General features: G+C 40.9%; 2 protein-coding genes across 2 annotated transcripts in view; one reads left to right on the forward strand and one right to left on the reverse strand.

Moving 5' to 3' along the window:
* The window catches only part of tp53inp2a (tumor protein p53 inducible nuclear protein 2a), a 24,511-nt gene extending 15,865 nt beyond the window's left edge, over positions 1-8,646 (reverse strand). Inside the window, exons 1-2 of the transcript XR_014119389.1 lie at positions 8,508-8,646; positions 8,125-8,216 (exon numbers count right to left, since the gene is read on the reverse strand). The gene's annotated coding sequence lies outside the window, so the exon portion shown is untranslated. The remainder of the gene's footprint in view (positions 1-8,124; positions 8,217-8,507) is intronic.
* myh7ba (myosin, heavy chain 7B, cardiac muscle, beta a) lies at positions 5,139-24,787 on the forward strand. The gene is made up of 44 exons (XM_027001901.3): positions 5,139-7,745; positions 8,150-8,280; positions 8,586-8,740; positions 9,024-9,127; positions 9,309-9,452; positions 9,841-9,997; positions 10,694-10,721; positions 11,468-11,564; positions 12,321-12,341; positions 12,629-12,721; positions 12,843-12,906; positions 13,004-13,102; positions 13,184-13,287; positions 13,428-13,566; positions 13,963-14,081; positions 14,383-14,532; positions 14,641-14,811; positions 14,911-15,090; positions 15,281-15,413; positions 15,500-15,576; positions 16,050-16,137; positions 16,238-16,355; positions 16,514-16,637; positions 16,784-16,920; positions 18,007-18,262; positions 18,447-18,689; positions 18,799-18,975; positions 19,066-19,211; positions 19,299-19,389; positions 19,679-20,068; positions 20,179-20,305; positions 20,440-20,558; positions 20,850-21,046; positions 21,174-21,523; positions 21,685-21,809; positions 22,246-22,361; positions 22,462-22,654; positions 22,741-22,944; positions 23,195-23,320; positions 23,508-23,678; positions 23,785-23,889; positions 24,075-24,170; positions 24,262-24,396; positions 24,585-24,787. The coding sequence occupies exons 3-44, from the start codon at positions 8,641-8,643 to the stop codon at positions 24,594-24,596; spliced, it is 5,826 nt and encodes a 1,941-aa protein (XP_026857702.2). The 5' UTR covers positions 5,139-7,745; positions 8,150-8,280; positions 8,586-8,640; the 3' UTR covers positions 24,597-24,787.
* Positions 24,788-25,144: the final 357 nt, after the last annotated feature.

Raw genomic sequence — 25,144 nt, forward strand, 5'->3', positions numbered from 1 at the left:
AGCAACATCCATTCATTAGTCAGAGCCAAGCCTTAGAGGCTCAGCATGGCCCAAAAGCGGGGACTATTTAAAGAGCTTTCCCTCCCTGACTCCCACACTGTGGACACACATGCACCACTTGCCTTCCCTGTGGTGTGTGTGTGTGTGTGTGTGTGTGTGTGTGTGTGTACTCAGCAGTACGAAGGCAACGATGCCTCTGAGAAGACACCGTCTCTCACCCCAGCGCTAAATGGATGACACTTGCTCGCAAGTCTAGACATTCGCACCCCAGATCAAAGCAGCAGCAGCTGAAGGACTCCCTTGCGGTATGCTGTAGTGGCCTCCCCTGTTCACAAGGGTCCTTTTTACACACCGCTGCCAAATGGCACTAACACCTGTACGAAACTCACCCTCCACTCTAGAAGAGTCACCCATCAGCTAAACAACAGGAAGAGTTTGGTGCAGAGTGAAGAATGTCTCTGCTCTACTATTTTGATGGTTGTGCTGGGTAACGACCCGACAGATAGACAGACAGACAGACAGACAGACAGACAGATGGAATGTAAAGTGCCGTGCTAACTTAATTCCTCTTAGATTATAGACAGATTATGCTGTGTGGAACAGACAGAGTGAGTGAGAATAAGTGCAGTAGGAATGAGGAGACAGAGATCGAAAAGGCTCAATCCAGAGGTGCATAGGGGCATGGAGAACACTTGAGAAGATCAGAGAACACAGGCAGGAAATCCCACTGCTTTACAGCAACTCCAGGTTTTAGACACGCCCCCTTTGATTTTAAAGGGGGGTGGGGGGCATCAAAGCTTTAGCGTCCCTGGTGTCATTCAGATGGACCAAACCAAAGCAACCAGTTAGGCACCTTCTCTGAATGAGAACCAAATGGGGAAAAATACCAAGACCACACAGTAACATGCTCCCATACAAACAGGTTTTTCAGACACTGAAATGATTAAGCATGTGCATCCTGTCTTTCCCAAAGAATGAGAACTCAGTTTGTCTAAATGTATTCTTACATAGACCAGATGTCTCTAAATATCTCTCAGTGTATTTCTCATAGAAGCAGATATTTCTCAAAATGAGGAGAAAACAGACAAGTCTGTTTCTCAAACACACACACACACACACACACACACACACACACACACACACACACACACACACACACAAAACATTCCTTTACACTCATCCAGTGGGCGAAACAGTGCTTCTCTATCATCTGTTCATCCTAAAAACTCATGGTGTGCATGTGATTTCAGTGAAGACCTAGCAGTGCAGAAGTGGCTTTTTGGTTTATGGTAATGAGAGAGTGACTGCTGTAATCTTAAATTAGGAGATCAAATAGATAAATATACTCTAGTGTTTTCTAGAGGTTACTTTTGACAAGTGGATTGCTCACTTCTCTCTTTCACAAAGTCCCCTAAAAAGAAGAAAAAAAATCATTCCTTCAGTTGAATTTTTGTCATTCAGTTGCAGCACATTCGTTTGGAAGTGTACAAGGGTCAGCCATTCTCCCCCTCGCTGGAGAAACCTTCAGTCCGACAGAGCTGGCAGCAGGAGAAACAGCAAGTGCAAGGCAGGGGGTGGGGTGAGCACCTTGCAACAGCTGTTGTGAATTAGAGCGGGTTTGTGGGGGACGACGCAGGGTTAGGGGCCCGGGAGACTGCTGGCGCCAGCCGAGGGCCAGCAGGTCAGGGTGGATGAACATTAGCAAAACAGAAGTGAGTGAGCGAGTGCCCTGCGGAGTGAGCAGTCTGGCTACAGGAAGTGGGCGGCAGGAACCTTTTCCACTTCCTTTCCCGATAACTCTTTCCTGTCCAAGTGACAGAGGGGGGAGAAGAAGAAAAAAAAAGAGCTTGAAAGGAAAATGTGGGGCGCTGATACTGAATGAATGAACCGCTGTTCTTCATGAAGCCACTTTTACAACCTATTGAAGTTGACTGCTTCCAGTGTGCTAATATCAACCTTCTGTGCAGCATTTCATAAGTGTCAGTTAATAGAACCCAAGTCTAACTTCACCTATTTAGACTTTAGTTATTGAATAATAAATTGAAAACAGAGTGAATGCTGCTGTAAAGCTCTAAATATAGAGGTTTTATTGGATTTGGAAGCCAAGAGCTATATAAACATATTCAGCTGCTAGGTCTGAATGTTAGGCAAGGAATGTTAGGCTCAAATACAAACTCCATATGAGGAAGTCAAAAGCATTTCTAGCCTGGATAAACCAGCAGCTCCTCAGTTGCTCTGCTCACTCTTTTCTTAACTGGTATTAGGGTTAGTATGTGTCAAAACTGAGATCCCAAACTCAAGAATTGAAGATTAGGTATATACATCTGCTTTAATGTATACACCCATATATGAATTCACATGCATGTGATTGTACACAGACATACACACAACAGAGTAGCATCACGTCAAAATGTACCTATCAATTTTTACACTATGTACTAATAATGCTCAACTGTGACGATTAAGCACATGGCGCCATCTAGTGGGTAGCTGTAGTACAGCAAGGTGCAAAAGTCAGTTGAAATACCCCCCCCTCCCACACACACACACACACACACGCACACGCACACGCACACGCACACATGCACACACTTGTTATGTACAGTTCCTTCTAGCATTGTCTTTTCCAGATGTGCAGGCTGACTCACCCCTTGGTCCTGGGTGCTGATCAAAAAACGGTTACTATAAATTCTATATGAAACTCATATGATCATACTCATATGATGGTTTTATTACCATCATATGAATGATGGATGATGGTGTTACATGAAATCAGTTTGATAGGCTGTACACTACTGAAATCCATATGATAGCATGTAGTATATGAAGTAAGTACATACAGAAGCCAAACTTTCATATCTATTTTTCATTCTGTTAAATGCTAAATTTCTAATTATTCATTTTATTATGATGAACAGTTATCTGGTTATAATAATAATAATAATAATAATAATAATAATAATAATAATAATAATAATAATAATAATACTTTGAGGTCACTGCCAGCAGATGGCAGTAAAACGTTGGTGTCATGCATTGTTACTAAAATAAAATAAACCCCTGTATCTTATTACTGAAATAAGTAATTAATTAATTGATTCATTTTATTAATAAATTAATACATTATTAATATATTGAAAACAAATAAAATATTTTAGAGTAATATAGTAATATATACTATTTATAATATTTAATGTAATGATTTATAATATAATAACAGATGTTATAGCCTAACCAATGAACTGAACTATGGAGTCTCTTAGAATGTCATGATACAACCTACAGATTGTGTAATAGGAGTGTACACTGTTTATCAATTAACTGTAACACAAAATGTAACAAACATGTAACAAAATGTAACAATAGCTTTTCCCCTTGATCTCCTTTTGGGAAGAACAGTAAAATAGATTAGAGCTTGTACTGATCATGAGGTGATTAAGATTCACAGCCCTGAATGAAAAGTCAAAAATGTAGATTGATTGTGGGAATGTATTTGTTGTTGTTGATGTTTTGTATGCACTAAGGGGAACTACTCTGTGGGATATAAGGTAAGGTTTGGCATGTGCACCACTATAGTAATCTATACATATAAATTATTCTTATCATTAACAATAATGATGATAATAATAATAATAATAATAATAATAATAATAATAATAATAATAATAATTAATCACGAGCACCTGTGCCTTATTTTGTCCTCTTCCTATATAAAGCACAGAGGTCCTCTCCTCAAGTGCTGCACATTGCTCGCTTGTACAGCACCAAAAAACAAAACTCAGTTTGACTGTTTTTCTTCATTATCAGTTCATCTTCATTATCAGCGCTTAAAGATTTTACTGCCAGCTTGTATTTTGTTTTTTTTTAGCTTGTCTCTGTGTCTCTTCTTTTGCTGTCTTTATTGTTATGGAGAATAAAGAGACTCCTTATTTGCACTAGAGTCTCAGTCCCTCCCAGCCTCTGTCACGTATACATTCCAGATGTGTCTCTAAGGAGATCTGAGCTTGAGTAATATGAAGTTGGCCTGAATGATGTGAAATGGGCCTGAGTAATGTGGTGGGTCAGAGTAACATTAACTGTGTCTGAGTAATGTAAACTGTGTCTGAGTAATGTAAACTGTGCCTGAGTAATGTAAACTGTGCCTGAGTAATGTAAACTGTGTCTGAGTAATGTAAACTGCAGAGCCAGTGGACTGAGTGACTGCCTGGCTCCCTGCCGAGAGGTAACAGTTCTCAGGATGCCTTGCGGATCAGAGTATTAGCCTACAGTACTGTAGAGGGCTTCCTTCCAGGTTCTCCCCTCCACAGCCACACACACACACACACACAAACAAACAAACAAACAAACACACACACACACCTCACACCTTGTACACAAAGTCCATGGGTGCTTCTTTCCAGGACAGCGTGGATCAGAGGGTGAACAGGACAGACACTCCTGTCAGGACCAAGATACTTTCAGATGATGACAACTGGAAGTAGGTGGGGTCCATTACCTAGTTTAACATAGTGGGCAGGACTTATGACTTAAAAGCAATTTTTTTTCCCCCAAGTCTCGATTTTCTTCTAATAAATCTATAACATGCTATGATAAGTGTGTAATACAGACAAATAAAAAGAAGGCTATTGTTTAATAAACAGTGAGCAAACTGAAATTTAAATGATTTTACACACTAGGAGCCCACATTACTTGTTAATGATCTGATTGTGTAGTTACAGTAGTGGCGAATCAGTTCAAAAGACACTCTGCTGTTTAAATCAGATTTACATTTTATAGGCATGCAAAACACATTTTATTATTTATAAATGATCCAAATAAATACTATTGTAGAAGGTACTATGAAACAAATCACATTTTTGTGTGTGTGCTGAGAGCATCCTGTTTGCACATTAATAAATCATGCCATTCATATGATCCAGCAAACACAGATCAAAATGCAGAGCAACCTGTTTCCATTTAACTTAACACAGAGATCAAAGATTTTTTAAATATCCTGCGAGGCATTTGCAATTTGTTGCTATAGTGCGGTATTTTATCAATATATTGCAACCATATTCATGGAGGGTTTGTGAATGTGTTTGAGCAGTTGCCATGGGAGACAGGTGCTAGAGTCCCCTAGTGGTGGTTGGGGGGGGGGGGGGGTGTAGAGTAACCTTACTGTGCGCCTGGGTAAACCCCCTACAACCCCACACATTCCACAGAGCTTTAAAGTCAAACAGCGCCTGCTGGAATGCAGCTTGCTGGCCCTGCCCCTGAAAGAGCTCCAGTTTTGGCCATGCCACCAATCGCCCCTGTATCATTTGGAGTGGGTGAAGCGGCTGGTGGATGCTGGGTGCTTGAAGTGGATAAGCAGGGTTCTCTTTGCTATTCTAGACTGCGACGGCCTGTCTGTGCCGGTTTAGATAATGGCACATGCTGCTGGCAGCAGTGCAGATTACGCAGTGAATGTGTGCAGGCTAAGAGCACAGGAGCCTGAGACGGTGTCTTCACAGTTCCGAGGCAGGAGCATTGTCTGCTTGAGTGGGATACAACAGGAAGATTTTAGAATTGCCATATTTGCTGAGCAAACGACCAGTTCCTGTTGCTTCAGTCCACATGTATGCTCATTTGTCTTGAACTACACTGGAGTTACTGAATAGGATTATAGGACCCAGGCATTAGCTAACATCTGTCTAGCAAGCATCCTTGGCTCTCAAATAGGCCAGGGCCTTGCAGTGAGACTCAACACTTAGACAACAGTTAGCAACGGCCCATCACTTAGAGATTCATAGAAATGGAGTGTTCAGTAGAGGACAGAGTGACTGCTGCTAGGATAACAGATAGTACTTAATGGTGTTGCTTTAGCTGAGCGCACAGTATAATAGTAGAACCAACAATACAGCTATGTTCATGGACCTAATTGATAAATTGTCAAATGTATGTATGTATGTATGTATGTATGTGTGTATGTATGTATGTATGTATGTATGTATGTATGTATGTGTGTATGTATGTATGTATGTATGTGGTGGTGTAAGCTGGTCAGTGCAAGCATGCATGTGTGTGCTACTGTAAATCTCAGTCTCCCTTTACTTCAGCATCTAAGCTTACTGGTATTTGATGCATGATGATCTAAAACAACTGTGACCCAGCTGTAATCCTAACTTGATTCCAGAAACCCCATTTTCATCTGGGTGATTCAACACAGCTCCCCTGCTTCTACAAATAGGCAGCAGCATTTGAGATTTAAGAGCAGCCTGGCTGGGTTGTTTAATATTCCTGCATGAAGTGTTGGATGAAAGAATCCTGTGCACGAAGACACCACTTCATAGGCACAACCTCTGATTTTATAGTCTCTCACAGTTTATCAAGATGTTGCCTCTTTTTTTTACCAGCAAGTGAGGTACTACATAACCCAGTCAGCATTTTTCTGAAGTGGTCCAAGTCCCTGAATAGCACTAGATGAGGCAATTATATCTAACCAAAGCTCAAGTAAATTTTAGTCATCAGTAGTTCCTGCCAAGCTGTAGTGCCTGCCATAAAGTCTAGTTTCAGCATTTGTGTTTAGTCTGTTAAATGGTCTTTTAGCCATGTTTACACATAACACAATATTAACAGTTAAATCCCATTTTATGTGGAATTATATGCCTGTTTTCATTTGCATAATCACCTGTTTTGACATCATTAATGCATAAATGAGTTGGTTCCTTCTTAGGCACTCAAGATTGGTCTGGGACCTCCCTATTTTGATGTGCCAGGTATCTTGCACTAAGAAATAATCAGTGTGTTGTGTAAAAGTATGAAAGGTGTCTGGGTGTAGCAGCTCTTCAACAATACGTTCACCAGTGGTGCTCCATCAGGAATGCTGGCCTCTGGTACTGTTGTGGTGGTAGGAGGGGGTATTTTTGTCTATATTGAGATGCTATGAGCCTCCTCCCCAGCGATCCACAAGCTTTACCCTTTTCCACATACAAGGACACAGAGCTCAAGGTTAAACCCTCTGGGGCCAGTGTGTAAAAAGAGGCCCCACTTTACTGCACGCTCAGTTACTGCCCTGACACCCTGCTGGAAATGTGGCACCGGCTGCCTTAATAATAATCTGAATATAGGCCTGTTATTTTAGCACTTTATCTTGAAAGTTCACCACAACACCTGCCATTTTATACATCAACAATTTGGGTGAAGCCAAGTGAATTAATGGCAGTTTCAAATATCATCAAGTTGTATTTGGATATCACGCCATCACACTGACAACACAAAAGAAATGCAACATTTTATTTTGCAGAATAGCGTGGGAAATTTCTATTTGCATTGTATATTTACATATTTAAAAATATAATTATTTTGGGGAATATAAATGTTTATTTAAATAATAAATATTTATTAGCCCTCAGCTGATGTTAGTGTTATTACTATCCAATATTATTAGAATATTAAATTTTTTACTGGGCAAGTAAATACCGTTTATGTAGACCGTCGTCAGGGGTAGTGTGCCTTGGCTAATATTGTGTTGTATTTTTAGGCGCCATATTTAATGTCAAGCTCAAGGGACCCTTAAATAATTTCGTCTAGAGTTGCACTTAGTTCGGCCACACGCACAATGGCAGGCTATCCTCCGCTGGCGTTTACAACAAAGGATTCCGCAAACAAGCAATTCGAGAAAGGGAGAAGTCCGAACACATGGCCATTATGTTCATCTAATACTTTCCTCCATGCTGAGGAGAGAATTGTTGACGGGTTTCTGGAGAGATGTTAAAGAGGCCCGGGTAAGCGAGTTGCTTGTCGCCGCTGAGAGAATTTCTATCGCACTCTAACCAAGAGGGACCGAATAGAATTTACCAGAGCCTTTTAATAGGATGAATTAATCTTAATAGACTGACAATTTATTTGAGGAAAAATGTATAGAAAAGGCCTAATTAAATTTAGTGTTTTATTATTTGAAAACATCATCAATACGTATTTTTCTGCACCCATGTATATGCGCACAAATTAACCATTTGCTATCAGTTAGACCGCTCACAATGAAACTATTAACACTTAGCGTCGGTCCTTTGATTAGCAATCCTTTCCCATGAACTTAGTCTGCATAATACTGTTATAAAAATAACCAGCTTGGGTTTGAGCAAAGATAAAAATGCAACTTGCCTTTTGTGTCAATTGAAACACGCAGTCAGCACCAATAGGCGGTGGAGGAGGTGACGCATGATGATCTCTGACATCTCTTCACTGACCGTGACCTTGGTGGAAGCAATAAAAGCAGGCCATGTAGTTTCGGCCACTTCACCCTTTCTGTTAGAATTGGTTAGTTACCAAATCTGTATTTCTGTTTGAAGAATACAGTTTAATTTGCTTATTTTCTTTGATAATTACGCAATGTCTTAACCAAATATTTAAAAAGATGCATTTCGTTTAATTATCTAATAATCTGTGTTCATGTTGGAATAGTCTGAACTGTAGACATATTGGGATTTTCGACTTTTTTCCTCTCAGTTTTTCACACTCGCACTAACATTCACACACACACTCACTTTTTCTGACGTTTTTGAGACTTTTGAGTCTTCGGCCTCCTTCTGTTTGATTTACATTATTTATCTTTCTATTTGAAGGCATCACCAAAGTGTGTTCTTCTTCGGTACGTAGCTGGGCTGTGGAAATAACGCCATGTCCCGCATGTTGGATATGAAGGACTTTGGAGAGGCTGCGCCGTACCTCAGAAAATCCGACCTGGAGTTACTGGCTGCGCAAACCGTAGCTTTTGATGGTACTTAATATTTTCCCCAATACATTAAAATAACATCCTCATAGAACTGTAGTTTCGAATCTTTTGTTATTCTTGCTTATTTTCCCGACTGGAAACCTGTTTGTTTTTTCTGATTTATAAGCTACGGCTTCTAAGCTCTATGGTTTTAAAATGCACAGTTCCACAAGAAATGCATCCACGTGATGTACAAAATTATTGTACGCGAGTAAAGTTGTGTCCAGAGCCCCAATCTGAAGTTAAACCAGTGCGCAAGAACGCACGCTGAAAACTCTGTTGCGCGCAGGGAAAAGGAGAGCTTGGATACCGGACGAAAAGGAGGCTTACATTGACGTTGAGATAAAGGAGATGAGCGGCGACAAATTCATCGTTGAAACCAAAGATGGGAAAGTAAGCACTTGAATTTTATGAATTAATATGCGACGTGCTATCGAATGATTCAATTACTAGTCTTACGTATAATAAAGCACCGAGGAGGCATTTTTAGCAGAGGAACCGGTATATTATTCGACAGGGCTGGACATTATAAAGTCCCACTGTCTTAACACTGTCTTTTCCTTCACAACTTCAGTCTCTCAGCGTCAAAGAGGGTGACATTCAGCAGATGAACCCTCCTAAATTCGACATGATCGAAGACATGGCAATGCTCACGCACTTGAATGAAGCCTCCGTGCTCCACAATCTGCGCAAACGCTACAGCCGCTGGATGATCTATGTCAGTACCGTCACAGCGCAACAAAGCGAAGTCCTGCCCTTTCTCACTAATCTTTGATTCCACAAATAACCAGACCCGTGTACTGACTACAGAGAACGGCTATTCATAGCGCATTACTATTGCACTCAGACATTTATCACTTTAAGCCTCTAGTCTCCTTATGACCCAAACAGGTGAGTTGTATAGATCTCTAAGCAACCTCAGGTCATCATGTCAAGGAATAATAATTTTTTAAAAAACAAAAAACTTAATGTAAGCGTTAACGTGAAACATGAATATTACTACAGTAACGCCAGAAGTATAAGTTAAGCAGTCATTTGTAAAAGTCAGTGGCTTTTGACAGACGGACCATCATACGAGTTATAATAGAAGTTCTCTGTGTCTGCAGACCTACTCTGGGCTTTTCTGTGTCACAGTGAATCCATATAAATGGCTTCCTGTGTACACGGCTCCCGTGGTGGCTGCCTACAAAGGCAAACGCCGTTCGGAGGCTCCTCCTCACATCTACTCCATCGCGGACAACGCGTACAACGACATGCTGCGAAGTAAGTCGCACATCGGCGTTTTAAAGACATTCATATCTTAGCGCCTCAGTGTTGTAAACGTCACCCATTTGAAAGGGTAGTGTTTTACTGACTACCCGATGACGCCTGTGAAGAACTTGTTGATGTTATGGTTTCTAGTTTGATGCAAATGGGCTGGGGCCTATGTGAAACTTTAACTTTGCACAGGATATTTGACATCTTATCATGTGTATAATTTCAGGTTACATTCCTGTTTGAGCTTACAACGTCTGTTACATGACCATGTATATTAAATTGTGTTACAGTCATTAGCAGGTAGGTTAAGATACGTTAAGACATGTTGGTTAAACTGTATTGAGCTGTTAACCTGCATATATTAAAATGAGCTAAAGGAAGACTTCATTGTTAAACTTTATTTTATTCTATTTTATTCAGCATCCATAATACTTAAAAACCTTTTAGGGGCTCTTTATTAAATGCTTAGCTTTACAGTTACTGACAGGGAAAAACAAATCCTTCCATAGACCTCCACAGGCCATAATACCAGGGCATTATTTTTGCATCCCAAAACTATAAAACCAATCATTTGCTATTTGAAAACCTATTCTGAAAGGTTTAAACATGTTAAGGTTGTGTCATGTTAAGCTGTATTAATTGTGTTAAGTTGTGTTAAGACATGTTAAGCGTGTCACGATGTGTTCTGATCTCTCTTTACAGATCGGGAGAACCAATCCATGCTCATCACGTAAGTCTTACACCTTTCACACTTACATCAGTTCTCCTCTTACAAAGTAGGACTTTAGAGAACACAACAGCATATTATCAGATACACAGGGAACTCACCACAAAGATCACTAAACTGACAAATAGGGACTTTTTAAAGTAGGGACTATTGATCAGACAATATTTTCTCTTGCTTGCCTCCTTTTACTAATTAAAAACATGCTAATCAAGTGTTAAAGGTTGTGTGGCCCAGTACTCATGTTTTCATATTTGATATAAAAACAAACAGAGATGTTTTTTTGAGAATATATTTTGTGCTACATATTTTACAGAATGACTTGTGTAGACCTAAAGGAGCACTGGTCATGTTTTTAAAGAATGACTTGTGTAGACCTAAAGGAGCACTGGTCAGGTTTTTAAAGAACGACTTGTGTAGACCTAAAGGAGCACTGGTCAGGTTTTTAAAGAACGACTTGTGTAGACCTAAAGGAGCACTGGTCATGTCTTTAAAGAATGACTTGTGTAGACCTGAAGGAGCGCTGGTCATGTTTTTAAAGAACGACTTGTGTAGACCTGAAGGAGCACTGGTCATGTTTTTAAAGAATGACTTGTGTAGACCTGAAGGAGCACTGGTCATGTTTTTAAAGGACGACTTGTGTAGACCTGAAGGAGCACTGGTCATGTTTTTTCACTTTTTTCTCCCTTTCCCCCTCTTTTCCCCCACTTTTTAAAAATATTTTGTCTCCAACGCATTTCTTACATTCTCAGCGGAGAATCCGGTGCTGGCAAAACTGTCAACACGAAACGTGTAATTCAGTATTTTGCCATAGTGGCAGCCATGGGTGATGCAGCAGCTAAAAAAGGAGTAAGACAAAAAAAAACTCTCCCGTTCCCAGCCTCCCATTGTGTCCTCCTACCACGTCAATTAGCCTTCTGCATTTTTGTCAGAGTTTTTGTCCGTTCATAATTAAAAGCTTTTTATCCCCTTTACTGAAATATTACATCTGGACCCACATCATCACTGATCATGTTCTCTGTTTTTGTATTGACATGATAACATGTAAGCTCTGTACAGTTATTATGTTAAATACAAAGCTATTATGAACAATCATCAATCCTGGTATTTCACCTGTATTTTCTCGAGTTTCTCACACCCAGTCAGTGCCTCATTTTTATCTTACACACCTTTCCATCATTTTTCATCTGTCTGTTTTTCTACATCTTTTTTAAAACTTTGTTTCTTTTTTTGTAAATCATTGTTTTGATTAACAATCACATATGAACAGTTTTTGGCTTTATGATGACATTTTTGGTTTTGATCTTCTTGATTCCAGATTGTTCACATTGTTTGTTTTATTTCATTGCATCTCTGGTTCTCTGTTCAGCACCTCATTGCAAATGCCTAATACATGATGTAGCTACACGCTGGAAGCACCGATGATGACTAACATTGAAGTAGCTCCAAATCAAACACTGCTATTCAAATTTTTGGCTGAACAGAGTCCCAAAAATCTAGACATTTTAAGATTGCATGATATATCAAGAATAAATCTGTGGCATAAAAGGGGAGGGGGAACAAGATCTTTATACTAACCATCATTATATCTTCTCTCTGGTAAAGGGCCCGGCCACTAAAACGGGGGTAAGTGCACACGCACGCACGCATGCACACACGCATGCACACACGCATACACACACGCATGCACACACGCACAGAAAGAGAGAGAGTATTTGCATCAAAAATGCAATTTAGAACATGCCAATCAATATATACTCTGTGTATGTAATCATTATGTTAAAAACAAAAACTGATTGATGAGCACATGGCTCTGCACACACACAAAAAATAACTAGCAGCATACAAATGAACTATGTACTAGTGCAGTATCTGGTTCATTTTTACATCATCGCTCTGTTTGCCCCTGGTAGGGAACCCTCGAGGATCAGATTATTGAAGCTAATCCTGCAATGGAGGCTTTTGGTAACGCCAAAACACTGAGGAATGACAACTCATCCCGCTTTGTGAGTATCTGAAAAGTCTGTACTCCTGGGCTAGCTACCAAGCCACTTTGTCATCAGTCTACTTTGTGTATTATTAATAAGGTAAGACCTGTGTTGAGCTGTCTGTAATTAATCTTTGCAGGGCAAGTTCATTAGGATCCATTTTGGACCCACAGGGAAGCTGGCCTCTGCAGATATTGACATTTGTGAGTTTAATGATAATTATTTGAATATCTGGTCATGTTCATTATCATCTTTATGTTCAAGAAAATAATTAATTATTTTCCTCTGACATTTTTCTAGATCTCCTGGAAAAATCCAGAGTGATATTTCAGCAACCTGGAGAACGAAGCTACCACATCTATTACCAGATCATGTCCCAAAAGAAATCGGAGCTTCTGGGTATGACATCCAGTTTAGTTCAGATTCAGAATACAAGCAACTTCCCAACAGTCGAATAACATCTCTTTGTTTGCATTTAAGACATGCTTCTGGTCTCTTCAAATCCCTACGACTACCATTTTTGCTCTCAAGGAGTAACCACTGTGGAGAATTTGGATGATACACAGGAATTCTTGGCCACTGATGTAAGATCTGTGTGCTAGTAAAATGTACATATTATAGAATAACTGTTGAAATATTGTTCAAGTTGCAATAATATAATATAGCACTAACATAGCACGTGCTTTTGAACGGGAAGGACTGAGCATTGTGTATTTTCTCCCAGCATGCAATGGACATCCTGGGTTTCAGCCAGGAAGAGAAGTATGGTTGCTATAAGATTGTGGGGGCCATCATGCACTTTGGCAACATGAAGTTTAAGCAGAAGCAACGAGAAGAGCAGGCAGAGGCAGATGGCACTGAGAGTATGGAGACACACAATCAGACACTAACATAATCAGTTACGTACACGATCAGACACAATCGTTTACCAACCCAATCAGACAGCTACATAATCAGACACCTACATTATCAGACACCACCTGCCTTTGTCAAACTGCATTAGCAGCATGTCGGAAACTTGGTGATTGGCTTCATGTATCTTGACATGTTGACTTTTGTACTCCAGACTGGAGCTGTACAATAAAGGACTCAGAAAGTGCGCAAGAACTGGCCCCAGATAACAAAAAGGCAGAAAGATGACTTCAGTTCAACCACAACTCTCTTCATCTTTCTCGCGCGCTTCAAGCCATCAGCCATATTTGTGCATTTGTGTGATTCATACTGAGCACTGAATTGCGCTGGTTCTTATTATCGCATAGGTGTTGATAAGGCCTCATACCTGATGGGGGTGAGTGCTGCTGACCTCATCAAGGGGCTCCTGCACCCACGGGTAAAAGTGGGCAACGAGTACGTGGTGAAGGGCCAAAACGTTGAACAGGTACAAGCTGCCCTGGGTTAAATAGCAAAAGGCAAAAAGAGACACATAAATAAGGAAAGAGACACTCATAAATATTCACCTCCTTCATGTAGAGAAGGACTAGGTGTTTGTATCTAAATAAAAAAAAAAAACTAAGTTACCCCTCATGTTTTCTTTAGTGATCCAAAGAGGGATTTGTAGCTAAAATCCTTTACTGATTAGAGATACAAAGCAGTGGACTGGTATCCAGGCAACTGTGTGTATCCATGAGAACGACAACTGTGGTTTGCATGTGTTCTTTCTGTGTGTGGGGCTTCATTAGGTTAACTATGCAGTGGGAGCTCTGGCCAAAGCCACATACGACCGCATGTTTAAATGGCTGGTGGGCCGCATCAACAAGACACTCTACACAGCCCTTCCTCGCCAGTTCTTCATCGGTGTGCTGGATATTGCAGGCTTTGAGATCTTTGATGTAAATTTAGCTTTTCTGCATCAGACACATTGAACACCATGTCTGTAGCTGAACATGAAATATCATGTTTGTAGCTGTTTTGCTCATGACCATGTCTCTCACTTACAGCTCAACAGCTTCGAGCAGCTGTGCATCAACTTCACCAATGAGAAACTGCAACAGTTTTTCAATCACCACATGTTCATCCTGGAGCAGGAAGAATATAAGAGGGAAGGCATTGAGTGGACCTTCATCGACTTTGGGCTCGACCTCCAAGCCTGCATTGACCTCATTGAAAAGGTAGAGAGCACAGTTTTAAAAAAAAATAAAATAAAATAAAAGATTATTGTCAACTGAAAACTAATCCATGTGGTCATCCTCAATGCATGTTATACCCAGCCTCTGGGTATCATGTCCATTCTTGAAGAGGAGTGCATGTTCCCTAAAGCAACAGACAACAGCTTCAAGGCCAAGATGTATGACAATCACCTTGGCAAGTCTCCCAACTTCCAAAAGCCACGACCAGACAAGAAGCGAAAGTACGAGACTCATTTTGAGCTGGTGCACTATGCAGGAGTGGTAAGTATGTAGCTATGAACCACACCTACAGTCAGAGTTCAGCTTTCAATGCAAAAGCTGACTGTTTCACATTGTTTCCTACTGGTCACATCATTTCAGCATTAATAAATACAGAAACAGTTCTGAAATATATGTCACTGGAAACATTTAACATAATTTTTGCTTTTTATAATTAATTTATTTATTTTAGGTACCATATAATATTGTTGGGTGGCTGGACAAAAACAAAGATCCTCTGAACGAAACTGTTGTAGCCTGCTTTCAGAAATCTTCAAATAAGATGTTAGGAAGTCTCTATGAGAATTATGTCAGCTCTGACACAGGTACAAGGTCACATTCGCTTCATTTGTTTTTGTGATATTAGTCTTGGATTGGCTAACTGTCTGACCTATTCATCTTAATTTTTTAGCCTTTGATCCGAAAACAGGAGGCAAAGAGAAGAGGAAGAAGGCGGCGTCATTTCAGACAGTGTCACAGCTACACAAGGTGAGACATTACTGAGGTTGCAGAAAGCATTCCTCTTTGCTCAACTGGCCAATAGATTAGGTCAATAAGGCAATGATTTCAAGAAGACAAGAATTGAAAGTAGGTTCTAGACCACAAATGCTGGTGTGACCATCTTATTTTTTTGATGCAACAGTGGGTTACACAGTACTGAGAGGGAGGCAGTTAAGACTTGCAGTGATGTTTAGAGCAATGAACACATGAACATCACTTTAAGTCTGTGCTGGCTTCAGTTCTCTCTTCTTCTAAAAAGTTGAACCGCCAATGACCAGGTAAGTCCTCCCGAGAGGCGTAACTTCAAGCTTTAATTGTAAACTACTCTGCATTTGCAACAACTACAGATTTGTTTATGGGTGCTCTTAAAGTAGGTGGTTAGACACTTCATATATAGTTCATATACAAGCTACAACAATCTGATGGAGTCATTTCCTAATTGCTCGCTTCTCTGATCGTAGGAGAACCTGAACAAGCTGATGACAAATCTGCGCAGTACGCAACCGCATTTTGTACGTTGCATCATCCCCAATGAGACAAAGACTCCAGGTACACCATCGTCATCCTCACCCTGCAGAGATACAGGACAGCACATAAAATGACCTCATCCTGATGCAAGTACAGTGGACAAATCTCCTCCCTTTGGTAGGAATTATGGATGCATTCCTGGTGCTGCACCAGTTGCGGTGTAATGGTGTGCTGGAGGGAATTCGTATCTGCAGGAAGGGCTTTCCCAACCGCCTCCTCTATGCTGATTTCAAACAACGGTTAGCAGAGCTAATTTACCTATGGTTACTGCGTATGTGATCGACTTCATACATCACCCCTAGGAGTTACATGATACCCCTCAAGATAGTAATTATTCACACTTCAAAAAGATATTTAAAAATGTGCAATATTTTTTTTATTTTTATCAATCCAACAGTTATCGGATTTTGAACCCACATGCTATACCTGATGATAAATTTGTGGACAGCAGGAAAGCAGCTGAAAAGCTGTTAGCTTCACTGGACATTGACCACAACCAATACAGATTCGGGCACACAAAGGTAAGATCCGCCCCAAATCATATAACATACACATCTCTGTTTTCACATCGATCATTAAATAAGCATGAATTTACTGCTGTAAGATTCACATTCTGTAAGCAATGATTAGCACAGGTGGTTTAGGTGTGCATGCCTTGGCTCTACAGGTGTTCTTTAAGGCTGGTCTGCTGGGGCAGCTAGAGGAGATGAGGGATGAGCGACTGACTAAAATCCTCACACTGCTGCAGGCGGTCAGCCGGGGCAAGATCATGAGAATAGAGCTCCACAAGATGATGGAGAGGAAGTATGGAATGATTTCAAGCACTGCTATAGATGCAGCTCATTTTATGATTACTACAAATTATGGGTCCATCTAGAAGGTGACATACACAAATACTGCAGACAAAGTGCCCTACGCGTCCTTGGCTGTTGCTGTAGACATATTGCTTGTCTCCTACAATTAGAATCACATGTGCAAACATATACTGTTTGCATGGTTCAACGATGCTGAATAGGTTCTCTGGCCGTAAGCTCAGTGAAAAACCTGTTACCTCGGTCCCCCCCCAGCACACAGGGAGTATTTTGGGCGTTATGTGGATGGAATGCATGAGCCGTGCGGTATCTAACATGCACATGTTGGTGAGCATGTGAGGACCCCGCTAACCCCCCTACGCACTTTCACAAGGCTGGCCTGAGTTCCCCACCCACTCCCTTTTATTAGCCGATGTTGACGATGTCCCAAAGGCCCAGTGGTGTGGGACCATGTGACAACTGCTCAACTCCCCCTAAAAATACAAACCCAACCCCTCCGAGGACGCATTTATCAAGGCGCCTGTTCCTCTAAATTACCACAATGACAACATATCTGCAGACTGGCGAAGGATTAAAGCCACAGACGGACACATGGCACGGGTTTCTAAATAAATATTATGGACCTCACCTTTAGGTGGTCTGAGGCATGAGACCACTACAGTTATTTGGCCATACCAAACCGCTAAGCAGTCATCTGCTGGCTCACACCCTTCCACAAGGGCAGCAGTGTGACTGAAAGCACATGACATCTGAAAATGGATGGGCTAAAAAGGACCTCAGATTTACTAAGCGACACAAGACAGGGAGTAGAACAGGGGTGACAATATAACCATGATGTAGAAACAGCCTTGCATAGTTGAATTACATTTCAAATTAACACTGCTATAGTGCTAAACGACAGTAAGCACAGATAGCAATAAGGCAGAAATATGTAGTTTGATATTACTACAAAGCACATAAAACCTAGTTACTATCCCTGTTTATTCATGTATTCATTTTTACTGTTTAGACCCATTATGAAATTAATTTAATATTCTTTTACTTTTAATGTTTAAAACTGTTACTCTTGCTCTTACAGAGAGGCTCTGATGATAATACAGTGGAATATCAGGGCTTTCAACATTGTGAAGAACTGGCCATGGATGCGACTCTTCTTCAAAATCAAGCCTTTGTTGAGAAGTGCAGCCACGGAGAAGGAGCTGATCGCTTTAAAAGAGGAGTTCCTCAAGCTGAAGGAAGCGCTAGAAAAGTCAGAGGCCAAACGAAAAGAACTAGAGGAGAAGCAGGTCAGCCTGATCCAAGAAAAGAATGACCTCTCTCTACAACTCCAAGCTGTAAGTACCAGCATTAACTGTCTGCATACAGTATCAGATGACCTGATGATTTTAGGAAGAGATTTTTGGTCGTTTTCAAAAGCATCTTCAAACATTAAACGTTTGATTGAGCACAAGTCTGACCCCCTGTTTGGAAACTGAATTGAAGGGTTTAGTTGCTAAAAGCTGCTTCTTCCCCCTTCAGGAACAGGATAATCTGTCTGATGCAGAGGACCGCTGTGACCTGCTGATTAAGGCTAAGATTCAACTGGAGGCCAAAGTAAAAGAGATGACAGAGCGCTTGGAGGATGAAGAGGAAATGAATGCTACCTTACTCTCCAAGAAACGCAAGTTGGAAGACGAATGTGCAGAACTAAAAAAAGACATTGATGATCTGGAGATCACCTTAGCCAAGGTGGAGAAAGAGAAACATGCCACAGAGAACAAGGTGTGCTCACTAACTCCTGGCTAAGTGTAACGAGATATATGTTAAGCAAAAAGTAAGCCAAAAAAAAAAGATAAACACAAATCTACAATTTTGTCTTTACCATATAAAGATTAAAAACCTGATAGAGGAAATGGCAGCTTTAGATGAACAAATCCTAAAGCTGACCAAAGAAAAGAAAGCATTAGCGGAGAGTCACCAGCAGACACTGGATGACCTGCAGGCAGAGGAGGACAAAGTCAACACTCTGACTAAGGCCAAATCCAAGCTGGAGCAGCAAGTAGATGATGTGAGTTTTCCTTTCTTCGGTATTTGGTAAATGAGGCCCTGTGTATCATTAAAGTACTAAACCAATCACTTTGCATTTTCTGCCCCGCAGCTGGAGGGCTCCTTGGAACAAGAGAAGAAGTTGCGCATGGACCTTGAACGAACCAAACGCAAACTTGAGGGTGATCTGAAGCTCTCCCTAGAGTCAGTCATGGACCTGGAGAATGACAAACAGCAGCTGGAGGAGAAGCTGAAGAAGTAAGCACCAATGCGGTAAATAAAATAAAGCCTATACAAAAATATAATGACTCCTTACTCTATTTTTACTATTTTTTTTTTCTCTAGGAAAGACTTCGATATGAACCAAATAAGTTCAAAGATTGAAGATGAACAAGCCCTTGTCATACAGCTTCAAAAGAGGGTCAAGGAACTGCAGGCCAGTAACACTAATCAACTTCATTTATATTTTTGGCATGAAACTGTTAAGAATTTTCATACTGATCACATCTTCTGGATGTAAATACCCTCAAAATAAAGCTAAAGATCAGTCATTTGAGTTTATATTCATCGCTTTATTTCAGCTCTAATATACTGTGGTAGACTGTTAAAATAAAAATAACACTGTTGACATCCAAATATTTATTGACCTGGCTGTATTTACTGAGCATTAATAAGAAACTAATGCCTAATGTAGTGCTGAAGTCAGTTTTTTTCTTGCACCACAGGCTCGCATTGAGGAGCTTGAGGAGGAACTGGAAGCTGAGCGTTCAACACGGGCAAAGGTCGAGAAGCAGCGAGGAGACGTTGCCCGTGAGCTGGAGGAGCTGAGTGAACGTCTTGAGGAGGCTGGAGGCGCAACATCTGTTCAGATTGAGATGAACAAGAAAAGGGAGCTGGACTTCTTAAAGCTGCGGCGTGACCTTGAGGAGGCCATGCTCCATCACGAGGCCACAACTGCCACGTTGCGTAAGAAACATGCTGATAGTGTTGCTGAACTGGCCGAGCAGATCGACAGCCTGCAGCGTGTCAAGCAGAAACTGGAGAAAGAGAAAAGTGAGACCAAGATGGAAGCAGATGACCTGGCATCCAACTTGGAGCAACTGGCTAAAAGCAAAGTGAGTCTTCTTAGCAATTCTTTACACTCCCTGACAGTTTTGCTTTGTTGAACTGAGTGCTTTGAGAAACAGCTGAATAAATATTTCTAAACTTCTGCAACACCCTCCAGGCTAACACTGAGAAAATGTGCCGGCTCTATGAAGATCAGTTGAATGAGTCCAAGGCTAAAGTGGAAGAGCTCCAAAGGCAGCTCAATGAATCAAATACACAGAGATCACGTGCTCAGTCAGAAAGTGGCAAGTTAACATTAAACAACAAACTTGTACATAGGCATGCTCTAGTAACCTTCACAAAACCCACAAGGCATCAGTGGGTTAAATGTATGATTTCTATTCATATTTGTTTATATCTTTCCTTTATCGTTGTTTAGGTGAACTTTCTAGAAAGCTAGAGGAACGTGAAGTCCTAATGAACCAACTCCAACGTACAAAGAACACTTTCACCCAGAATCTGGAGGAACTAAAAAAGCAGCTGGAAGAAGAGAACAAAGTAAGAGGCTGACTAAATGACATTTTTTTTAATATAACATTCTGTGCCTTTAAAGACATAGGATATATATTTACTTTAATATATGATGGTCATATATATATATATATATATATATATATATATATATATATATATATATATATGATGGTCATATATATATATATATATATATATATATATATATATATATATATATATATATATATATATATATATATGTGTGTGTGTGTGTGTGTGTGTGGGTGTGTGTCTGTGTGTGTGTTTTTAATTTCTTTCTTCTTCTACCTTCAGGCAAAGTGTGCTTTAGCACATGGACTGCAGTCCTCCAGGCATGACTGTGATCTGCTTAGAGAACAGTATGAAGAGGAACAGGAAGCCAAGTCTGAACTGCAGCGAGCCCTCTCTAAAGCCAATGCTGAGGTGGCCCAGTGGAGGACCAAGTACGAGACAGATGCGATCCTCAAGACAGAGGAGCTGGAGGAAGCAAAGTGAGTGTGGCAGCAGCCGATATAGTGGGGGGGGAAAAAAAATCAGAGAAACCTTAACACAACTGCTTTGCATCCTTTGCAACCTGGGCAAAGTCAAAAAATGACTTTCAAATTTCCTTAATACCAGGAAAAAGTTGGCATTTCGTCTTCAAGAAGCTGAGGAGCAGGTTGAAGCTTCAAATGCAAAGTGCTCCTCACTAGAAAAGACCAAGCATCGACTACAGACAGAGATCGAAGATCTAGTTGTGGACCTAGAGCGCTCTAACGCTGCATCTGCTGCCCTAGACAAGAAACAGCGCAACTTTGACAAGGTGCTAGCAGAATGGAAGCAGAAGTATGAAGAGTGCCAGTCAGAGTTGGAATCCTCACAGAAGGAGTCTCGCAGTCTCAGCACTGAGCTCTTTAAGTTGAAGAATTCCTATGAAGAGGCTCTGGATCACCTAGAGAGTCTCAAACGGGAGAACAAGAATCTCCAGGGTGATTTGAGTTCACATTTGGTTTGCATTGAGTTTACTGGATCGGTTTTGTGTTGACTTATCAGACCTTTGGCAAATAGTTAAATGTTAAGAAAAGCAAGCCAGTAACTGCAGGTTGTTAAGTTAATTCATAGGTCACTGACTTTTTTTTCTCTCTGACAGAGGAGATCTCTGATCTGAATGACCAGATCAGCCAGGGAGGAAAGACCATCCATGAGCTGGAAAAGATCAAAAAGGGCTTAGATTTGGAGAAAAGTGAGATTCAGGCAGCACTGGAGGAGGCTGAGGTAGGTTTTCTTTCTCATGAAGGCAGATAGTTACAGATTGGGAGTGACTGAGAATTTGTAGGAGTTTGTAGAGTGTGAAGAATTTGTATGATCTGCAAGATTTGTAGAGTCTGGAGAGTTTTGCAGAGCTTGTAGGATTTGTAGAGTATGAGAGTTTGTAAAGTTTGGGACTATCATGGCAGTGGTAGCTCAGTGGTTAAGCTACTTGACTTGTAATTGGAAGGTTGGTGGTTCAACCACTGCCAAGTTACTACTGTTGGGCCCCTGAGCAAGGCCCTTAACCCTCAAGTTGTACTCAGTCATAATTGTAAGTTGCTTTGGATAAAACTGTCAGGTAAATGGAAAGTTTGTAGCATTTATAAAGTTGGAAGATTTGTATTGTTTATAGAATTTGTAAGGTTTATAGGTCTCAGTACCTCTGTGGCTGTTGTTTCAGGGCACTCTGGAGCATGAAGAAAGTAAGACCCTGCGTATCCAGCTGGAGTTGAACCAGATTAAAGCAGATATTGACAGGAAGCTGGCAGATAAAGATGAAGAAATTGACAATCTCCGGTGAGATTTTTCTTTATCTTTCAAGAAGACGCAGCAAAGGTTCTGCTTTTTACCACCATGGTTAACTTGGGACACAACCCTTTTATTTTCTCTGCATTAGTCGTAACCATCAGCGTGCTCTGGAGTCCATGCAAACCAGCCTTGATGCAGAGGCAAAGTCACGCAATGAGGCTATCCGGCTGAAAAAGAAGATGGAGGGAGATCTGAATGAAATGGAGGTTCAGCTAAATCATGCCAATCGCATTGCTAACGAGTCCCAGAAAATGGTCCGGAATCTGCAAACCCAGATCAAGGTATATCCAATAATATTTAGATTTGCCAGAACCAGGAAAAAGGTCATGCAGAAACAAAGATAATGCTAGGACCATGTAAATGACAGGACCTACAGATGGAGCTGGATGAGACAATCCATAGAAGTGAAGAGCTGAAGGAGCAGGTGGCTGTGACCGACCGCAGGAACACTCTGCTGTCTGCAGAAGTGGAGGATCTGAGAGGTCAGGCGGAACAGACTGATCGTGCCCGCAAACTCGCTGAGCATGAGCTGCTGGAGACTGTGGAAAGGGTCAACCTGCTCCACTCGCAGGTCTTTACCACACTGCTCACTGGCAATATGAATAATAGACTAGTGCCACTTATATCTACCACATTAACATTTACGATATAGCCAGGAACGAGTTTTCACACACAGTTTAAATGAACAAACAATATGTACAAATGCATACAAATATACAAAGGTCTGCTAATCTATGAATATCCTTTTGCTTGGTAAGAGAATGCAACATCACAATATCAAGCAAATCAGCATCAGAAACTGTGTGTGACTCCTCCTCCAGAACACAGGACTGCTCAACCAGAAGAAAAAGCTGGAGAGTGATCTCTCTATGTTGTCAACTGAGGTGGACGAAGCTGTTCAGGAATGCCGCAACGCGGAGGAGAAAGCCAAAAAAGCAATCACAGATGTAAACCATGTCTATCAATACACTGACCAAGCAGACCATACCACAACATATAAAAACAACTGGGGAGGTGTCAGCCATTTGTATTATAATTATTGTATCCATTGAAGTCTTGATTAAGTAAATACATATATGATTACATTGTTCCGTCCTTAAAGCAAAACAGAACAAAAAGTGTTCCTAAAAACAGGCAGCTATGATGGCAGAGGAGCTAAAGAAAGAGCAGGATACCAGCGCTCATCTGGAACGCATGAAAAAAAACATGGAACAGACGGTGAAAGATCTGCAGAGGCGTCTGGATGAAGCTGAGCAGATCGCCCTCAAAGGGGGCAAGAAGCAAATCCAGAAACTTGAGAACAAAGTGAGAACTTCAAAGTGCATGCACATAAAGATCATCTTAATGCGAAATGCCCATGTACTGTACTGTACGCCTCATCTATACACTTATGTTGGATTTGTTCTTGTAGGTAAGGGACCTAGAAAGTGAGCTGGAATCAGAGCAGAAGAAAAGCAACGAATACCAGAAAGGAGTGCGCAAATATGAGAGGAGGATTAAGGAGCTCACCTACCAGGCAAAAAACTCCCACATAGATTACCACATTCTGCTCAGTTAAACAACTGACAGAACCGTACGCTCTCATCTATTTGGGAGGGGGGTTGAGTGTATTTCAACTAGTGAGAAAACGTAGACTGCACTTTAAAAAAGGTAGAACATGCTCTTCAGCGGTAAGATTACACCGCCCTCTGCTGTCTACAGAGCGAGGAGGACAGGAAAAATGTTGTACGTCTGCAGGAGCTCATAGATAAACTGCAGGCCAAGGTGAAGAGCTACAAGAGGCAAACAGAGGAAGCAGTAAGTCCAGTCATCACATACATTTTACACCTCGAACAATGCATCACTCACTCATATCACTTCAACTGATCCGGTCCACTGGTTGTTTCAGGAGGAGCAAGCAAACTTAAATCTGTCCAAGTACAGGAAGATCCAGCATGATCTTGACGATGCAGAGGAGCGTGCTGATATTGCAGAGTCTCAAGTGAACAAACTGCGCACCCGTACAAGGGACCAGGGTAACAAGGCAAGAACCATAATGGGCTGGTTTCGTCAACATGGATTAAGTCAAAACTTGGAATATTCTGATGCATCAGTGGGAATCACAATTGGGAATTATGTTTTTAGTCTAGTGTTAATCCAGGTTTGGGAAACTAGCCTTGTAAAACATGGAAAGACAAAAATATTCATCTTGTGTTCTTTTCACCATTTCAGCCTGCAGAATGACAATAAAGAAGTCTTTCACCAGGACCACAGTTCTCAGCTGCAACAGTTTTGGGTGACTGTGGAAATGTCTTTGCATAACTCTGTGGCGTGTGCTCTGAAGTAGAAAAGGTACTCATATATTTGGCACTTCATGTCAGCAATCTCAAAAATGGTTACCTTCTGAGAAATAAAATGTGCATTGCAATAGACAATTCACAATTGTTGTCCAATTAATTTCTAGTCAGTGCCAACTACACGTAGACCATGAAAATGTATTTAAATGTGGAAAATGTCCAACCATTATGCTGTTATTCTATCAAGAAGCCCTTCATGTGTATGCAGTAGTGCAGGTAGTAGAGGAAACCCTGCTAAATCACTTTCATAAGAATGGAGCTGGACTAGTAGCAAAGCAAAAATGTTCATCAAAAACGTTGGTTACAAATAAAAAGGTAAACCACATCTTACAGGAAACTGATCAATTTCCGCAGTTGCTGGGAAGTTCTCAAGGCTTTAGTCCAACAGCCAACCTCAATAAAGAGACAACAACCTCTGGATCCTGCAGTACTCAC

Source organism: Electrophorus electricus, chromosome 22, assembly GCF_041902795.1.
Source record: "Electrophorus electricus isolate QZ-2024a chromosome 22, ASM4190279v1, whole genome shotgun sequence".
NCBI lineage: Eukaryota > Metazoa > Chordata > Actinopteri > Gymnotiformes > Gymnotidae > Electrophorus > Electrophorus electricus.